Source organism: Ctenopharyngodon idella, chromosome 1 (assembly GCF_019924925.1).
Source record: "Ctenopharyngodon idella isolate HZGC_01 chromosome 1, HZGC01, whole genome shotgun sequence".
Lineage (NCBI taxonomy): Eukaryota > Metazoa > Chordata > Actinopteri > Cypriniformes > Xenocyprididae > Ctenopharyngodon > Ctenopharyngodon idella.
In genome coordinates this window covers 12,723,072-12,730,919 of record NC_067220.1, presented here as the reverse complement: position 1 = coordinate 12,730,919, position 7,848 = coordinate 12,723,072, and the positions used below count along the sequence as shown (strand labels likewise).

The 7,848-nt window shown below is 38.8% G+C and overlaps 1 protein-coding gene across 1 annotated transcript; it reads right to left on the bottom strand.

Annotated features, from left to right (window-relative positions):
• Nucleotides 1–2,623: 2,623 nt before the first annotated feature.
• On the bottom strand, nt 2,624–7,284 carry fgb (fibrinogen beta chain). The gene is made up of 7 exons (XM_051911374.1): nt 7,117–7,284; nt 6,568–6,771; nt 5,842–6,025; nt 5,214–5,555; nt 3,990–4,112; nt 3,275–3,560; nt 2,624–3,165 (listed from the first exon to the last, which is right to left on the bottom strand). The coding sequence occupies exons 1-7, from the start codon at nt 7,171–7,173 to the stop codon at nt 2,934–2,936; spliced, it is 1,428 nt and encodes a 475-aa protein (XP_051767334.1). The 5' UTR covers nt 7,174–7,284; the 3' UTR covers nt 2,624–2,933.
• Between the last annotated feature and the right edge of the window lie 564 nt (nt 7,285–7,848).

Below are 7,848 nucleotides of genomic sequence, written 5' to 3'. Positions count from 1 at the left end.
TGTTGCACTTCATGAAATCAGGTTCTGCTACAATGCTAGCTGCAATAGTCTTAGCAACAAAAAGGAGTCTGCCATTTTATTTTTTTTATTTTACAACCCGAATTCCAGAAATGTTGGGACGTTTTTTAAATTTGAATAAATGAAAACTAAAAGACTTTTAAATCACACGAGCTAATATTTTATTCACAATAGAACATAGATAATATAACAAATGTTTAAACGGAGAAATTTTACAATTTTATGCACAAAATGAAGCTCATTTCAAATTTAATGCCTGCAAATAGTTGGGACAGGGGCATGCTTACCATGGTGTAGCTCAGGGGGCGTTTCCTCTGAGGAGGCAAGGGAGGCAGTGCCTCCTCAAAAAAACTGGATGAGAAAATAATCGATATTACAAAAAGAAAACAATGCAAATGTTACAAAATTTGACATTAAAAAGTGTAAAAGTTACTCGTTTTTCTAAAGAAAAACCAGCAAACAGCGACACCCGCAGGTGAAGTTACAGTGGGGAGCCCGCGTCTCTCTGCCTCCCTTCAGCTCATAGAAACAAAGCAGAGCCCCCTAAGCGTGCGGTGGGTTTAGGGGGGGTAATTGAGAATGAATGGGGGAAAGTGCCTCCATCGCGCTATGAATGGATATGATTGGTTACGATTGGACATGATTGGTTCGTGCGATAAATCCCGCCTCTTGTTTTCGTGCGCGTTCTCGTCGAATCGGCCTGAATGAAGACAGTGATGGCGTCAATGGGAAGACTAATTAAAAAGTAAGCAAACAACTGTCACTTAGATATCACAACTTTATTTCATGTCAAAATCAAACTCGAAATGGCCTGAAAACATGATGACTGCGGGGTTTTTAGTGAGCAATCAGCGTGGTGAAATTAAAGGTACATCTTTGTGTCTGTGAGTGAGTGACCAGTGTGTACAAGCTTGATGACTGCTGAAAATAAATTGACTTTTAAAAAGAAAAGCTGAATATTAGTTTATAAATAATATATATTGTTTAAATTGTTACTGCCTTTAGTTATTATTTTGGAATAAATGTAAAAATGCGTAAAAACACTAACTTGATGAAATTTATACTTGGTTTTAATAAACAGAACATTACATAGTGTAAAAATACAAAATAGAATTGTATTTGGTCTCTTTTTTATGTAATGTTAACTTAACCAGGAAAATTGTGTAACAGGGACAAAAATGAGGACGTTGCCTCCTCATTTTAAAACACCACCGCATACCACTGGTGTAGCTGTAGCATCTCCTCTTCTTTTCAAAACACTGTTAAGACGTCTGGGCATCGAGGTTACCTTTCAGCATTCATAGTGCCTTCCAAAACAAGCAAGCTGCCCATACCGTATGCACTTATGCACCCCTATACCATCAGAGATGGTTTTGAACTAAACGCTGATAACACGCTGAAAGGTCTCCCTCCTCTTTAGCCCGGAGGACACAGCGTCCGTGATTTCCAACAAGAATGTCAAATTTGGACTCGTCTGACCATAGAACACTTTTCCACTTTGAAACAGTCCATTTTAAATGAGCCTTGGCCCACAGGACACGACAGCGCTTCTGGACCATGTTCACATTTGGCTTCCTTTTTGCATGATAAAGCTTTAGTTGGCATCTGCAGATGGCACGGCGGATTGTGTTTACCAACAGTGGTTTCTGGAAGTACATTTAGTAATGTCATTGACACAATCATGCCGATAAGTGATGCAGTGTTGTCTGAGGGTCCGAAGACCACGGGCATCCAATAAAGGTCTTCGGCCTTGTCCCGTACGCACAGAGATTTCCCCAGTTTCTCTGAATCTTTTGATGATGTTATGCACTGTAGATGAGGATTTGCAAAGCCTTTGCAATTTGACGCTAAGGAACATTGTTTTTAAAGTATTCCACAGTCTTTTTATGCACTCTTTCACAGCTCTGCCCATCTTTACTTCTGAAAGACTCTGCCTCTCTAAGACATCCCTTTTATAGCTAATCATGTTACAGACTGAATATCAATGAACTTAATTAGTTGCTAGATGTTCTCTCAGCTGAATCTTTTCCAAATTTCGTACTTTTCTAGCCATTTGTTGCCCCGTGCCAACTTTTTTTGAGACCTGTAGCAGGCATCAAATTTGAAATGAGCTCATTTAGTGGATAAAAGTGTAAAATTTCTTCGTTTAAACATTTGTTATGTTATCTATGTTCTATTGTGAATAAAATATTGGCTCATGTGATTTGAAAGTGTTTTAGTTTTCATTTTATTCAAATTTAAAAAACGTCCCAACATTTCCAGAATTCGGGTTGTAAAAATGACATTGTCTTTTCCATCAAAGAATGGAAACACAAAAAGAAAATTCTCCCGTGATGCATGTATATACACTTTTGGATATTATTAGTAGACAAATTAAATAAACCTGTGAGAGTGTGAAAAGGGTTTTGATACAAATTATTTTCTAAAAGTCCATAATGTCAAAAGTACTCATAAAGTGGCAAAGAAATAACTGTATATGTGTGTATATGTATATGTGTCATTTTGAATGTATGCCTGCATTTATTGCTACATACACATCTCATACCAAACTGATTCTACTGTTTCTCTAAAATAAGAAAAAATGTACATAAATACAGATGACACATTGTTACATTTTTTTGTAGATCAGCTTTAATGAGAATTAGGTGGATTGTGTATCCATCTTATTTTTTATGTTTTTGCATTTTGCCCCCACATATTCCTTTTTTTAACATTTCCAATAACACAGTCTCAGACTTTTCACGTTAAGTCATACACTTTCATGCAAATACAAAATAGTAGCTCTTGTAAACATTTAGGTTTAGTTTTTATTATCCTCCTATATTTTCTCAAAAAAACCTAAAATAAATGGGTGGCATTGAATGGGGATGTACTCAAGAATGGACACATCTACTGTATCTCATTTCAATTCACTTTTATCTCTGTTTGAAATAAGGTCTGATCTTCATGCTGATAGTTTTGAGCGAATACCACGAGCCCTTCCAGTTCATCCACACAATGCCATCATCTGTCCCATGCTTGGCCATGTATTTTGTATAAGATCCGCCCCAGTAGTATCGCCCATTAGGATTACAAGCGTGGCAGCGGTTGTACCACCATCCGCCTCCATCTTCTCTTGAACACTGCTTTGAAGGATCTCCAGGTGTCCTGTTTACAATTGACACAATTGCAGAGAAAGAACATTAGATACTGAAGTTTTTTTCATGCAGTTTTCAGTCTGGCCATCATTAGGACAAACTATTTGTACCATACGAACCATTTGTCATTATCTCTGTCATAGGTGCTGAACATCATGCCGTTATGGATGGTCATGGTACGGTTTTCTCCAAACAGTTCTGTTGCGCCATCCAACAATGTGTTTCCAGCCGTTCCTGAGTAACGACCAACTGCTAGGATGTAGTTGGTGGCTTCGCCCTGCACAGTGAACTGCTCGTACTGAGCGTAGACCTTTGAACCGGACCAATCTTCCATTTCAACCAGAAGCTCAGTTGGACCCATCTTTGTAAGCTGACTAATACGCTCGTTACCCAACCAGTATTCACCTAAAACAGTACACAACGAGTTCATTAGCGAATGAGATGATATGGAGAGTCAGTGAATGTGACAGATATTGAGAACCTTCCTGGAAAGACCAGCATTTAGATCTGCTATGCTGGTACAGGTTGGTTTTTACTGATGTTTTTTTTTTTTTAGAGATATGCTGTTCACTAGTTTTTTTGGAAATACTGGTTGAACATGTAAGCTTGCTGCTTTAGCTAGTTAAGAAGCCTGAAACAAGCACAACAAAACATAACATATCTTGGTCTTTTCTGCAGGGTCTAACCACACAATATGCAATGCTAGTCTGAATTTGGTAAGTTCTTGGCTAGATACTTCTTGTTCATCAGTAAAACTACACATTCTAAAACCTGTTTCCCACATTTCTAAGTTTATATCATGGTTCTGCATATCATTTATTAGTTGTAGCTCACCAGGAGTCTGGCAGTGCCCTTTGCCCACATCAAATGCAATGTTTCCAAAGCCTCTTCGGTAGTCGTCCCAGCGCCTGCCAAAATCAACACTGCCGTCCATTCGGCTCTGGATGACCACCCAACCTTTGGAATAGTAAAGAAGTTTATGATGATGGTTTCAACATCGGAAAAACTTACCTCTACCTATATTTTTGCAAAACTCCAAAATTGTACCTGTAGATACTATTCACTGCAGTTTCCGGCTACAATGATCATTAGTGGCAGTAAGACACCAACAACATTTATTCCTTTTCACACAAATTATGATTACAAGAGCAGATTATTGATTAAGAAAGACTTATTTTAGCGCAGTTCCTTTCACAATACTACGTTATGACCTCAAAACACTTTTACCATAGAACATACATTTTGTCAATTGCATCACATAACCAACTTCATATGTTTAAATTTTCTGACACAGTAAACTTGCTTGGTAGCTCACCTGATACAGCATTGCACTTGTGATGTGGAAATCACAAATGTGAATAAAAAAAATAAAAAAAACAGCTCAAAGACTTATAGAATCAAGCTAAACTGGCATGGTTACATTAGCAAATGTGTTTTTATCTCACATTTGCTTTTGTTACCACTATCGATTAGGATTACGGTGGGGTTTAATATAGGTGCTACTTTATTTTAGGGTTGTCAAAAGTACCGACTTCAGTACCAAGTCAGTATTGAAATTTTGAAAATGTGACGATACCAGCGTTTCCCCCTAGCATTTTGAGTGCTGTTGAGCAGATTCTTAAACACCTCTGATTGGCCATTGTGTTCATGCGCTCAACAGATCAACGCTTCAAAAACATGTTGTAAATAGACATCTTTGACGCTCTTCGCCGAGCGTTTGAAAGCAGGCGTCTATCAGCGGATCCCTAATATATCCGCTGATAGACGCCTGCTTTCAAGCGCTTCTGTGTGTATCTGTGTTTACAGATTCACATTCATTTGTTTCAGATAAAACTGAACTCACTTTTTGCGCCACTCACTTGACATTTCACTTCGAAAGTGTTGGAAAACTTTCAAGAAGCAACTTAATATCATTTAGCAGAAATGTCGCCACAGGTACATTTTCCCAATGAGTCTAGGTTGGGCGTATTTTATGGCTTTCCTCAACAGGCCACATGATTTTGAGAACCTGAGTTACGTTAGGGTTAGGGGTTTGTTTGAGTGATGAAGTCAACATACCTCCTTTTTGACTTGTCTGATCGCAGAAGACCTTGTAAGGCGTACTGAGTGGATCAGGCCGTATGAGGTACATCTGAGAGTCCTCTCCTCCTTTGCGAATGATGTCCTCGCACTCCTTGCCGGAAACCACAGGAATTGGGCAGCTGACTTTACAAGGCGCTTGGCACTTGGCCCTCTGAGTAGTGATGGCTTTCTCCAAACGCTGGATCTTCTCACGGATCTTATCCAGGACACCCTGTAGGATTTTGATGTTCTGGGGGAAGGTGACGTCTACAGCATCCTTAATAAAAGCATGCTGGCTCTCTAGGCTGTCTGTGTACTGACCAACCAGCAAACCATTGCCTATGAGAGAACATACAGAGTGTGATGTTTAAGAATTGAGAATCTATTGCTAATCAAGAATCATCCTTATCTGATCAATTGACTTGCAGGGGTTGTCAACTCTGGCCCGCGAGGTCCACCTTCCTGCAGAGTTTAGCTCCAACCTTGATCAAACTCATCTGCTTATAATTTTCTTGTAATCTTGAAGACCTTGATTCTTTTGTTCAGGTGTATTTCAAGTGGACCTTGAGGGCCAGTGTTGAAAAACCCTGGGCTATTACTTTCTCTCTTAATGAAGTATAGTTACCCTCGCTGACTCTTTGTCTTTGTGCTACTTCTGCGGTCATATCCAAGACGTAGCCATAGATGGAGTTGGTGGACTGGGTCAACTCATCCACAGATCTTTTCAGCTGATCTACAGATGGCCTCACGTTACGTTCTTGCTTCAGGAGGCTTTTCTTCAGCTCACAACCTGTGGGACACAACACTCCCTGAAAAGAGAAAGAGAGAGAGAGAATTAATTTGATATTTGCTTGAATTAGGGCCGTAACCAACATAAACACTAATATTCAGATTAATGGTTGAACAAATGGGTTTTCAATGGGAGATTATCAATGCTGTACATGTAACGTAGGCTAGTAAGAGCTGTGCGTGTAAACCTCAACCCCCAATTTCAAGAGGCGCATTAGCAAGTGACGCTAGAGGCTGCGGTCTTTAGCGTCCTTGTTAGCACACCCGCATCCCATGCCAGAGACGCCGGTTCAAAACCCACTTGGAGGGGTTCGAGTAGGACCGGTTAAATACATTTGGTCTCCACAATATGGCAATGTAGCAATATAGCAATTGAGTGGCTATTGGTTCACAATCTTACATCAAAAAGTTTTATACTGTTATTAAGATTATTCCTCTAGGCCTCCCTTACAATTTTGTCATCTTATCCTTAAATATCAGAAATTAGTGCCTGAATGAGTTATGTCACCCATCTAAACACATACTGCACAGATAGAATCAAAGCATTGATTGGCACTCTAACCATTTCCTCAGACATGTGGGTACATCCACCCGCTTCTGGATACTCTTTCTTCTCCTGCGCAGCTTTCCCCACCGGCGCGGAAGTTGGTCGTCCACCGTAACGGCCTCCCCCACCGATGGGAGGAGGGGCAGCTGGGCCTGCGGAGTACGTCTCACGACCTCTACTGACAGGACGATGACCCCGGGCATCTACGGTTTCTTTAGGCTAAAATCAATACAATCCATCGAAAAATGTCACTGCATTTTTTAAATGTAATTATTTGCACATTCCATATTATTTGAGGTCATATGTTCTCCAAAAAATGATATACAGTATGAAGTTTTTTAAACTGAATACAATCTTAACCAACCATAACTGACAATTATATATCCAAAGTCAATTGACTGTTTATTACTATTCTGAATTAAAAAAAAAGGACTCTTTTTTTCCCTTCCTGAAGTAAAGTGGGATAGAAAGCAAAACAGGATATAAAAACAAGACAAAAATTACTATAATATCAAAACTTAATATTAAAGTTCTATAAAATATTAGAATGTTAATAACATTTACCACATCTCCCGCGAGAGTTCCAACAACACACAGAAAAAGTAATAGTAGTAGCTTCATTTTTGTAGAGCTCACACTTCAGTTCCAGCAACAGTGTGAGGTTCTCAGCTGTAGATAATTCAGTGCTGCTCTCCCAGAATTTATACCCGATGCCCCCCTACACAGGAACAGGAGGGACTGCAGTGCTGGTTAATCTTTAATTCTCGATATTTCGCTTTTGGTAATCAGTTCAGGGACGGCATCATTTTTGGGAAATGAAGAAATGATGTGAACAAAGTAATGATAAATAATCATGAAGCAATCTTGTAATCTACATGTCTATGCTAATGCATATTTCAAGATAACAAACAAACTAGCAATTAACAGTATTATGTTACATGGCTGATAATACTGAATGTAAAAAAATTATTTACAATGACAGACAGATTTTGGAATAGAAGGCTCACTTCTGGCCATGATTTAATGTAATTGCCTACAAGGCCACTACATACATCAGTTGCTACGAGAACATGTGCATGATAAAGAATGTGTACATATTTATTATACATGTGCATAATAAAGAATTACAGTGTCCTACTACATATTACGGTAAAAAAAAAAAAACAACAACAACAACAACAAAAAAAAAAAACAAATTTTTAGTAAAATGACTAATACCCAATTGTATGAAGGTACAATCAAGGTCTTGACCTGTGACTCAGATTAAACAGGAAAGGATCTCCGATAGAGTTGATG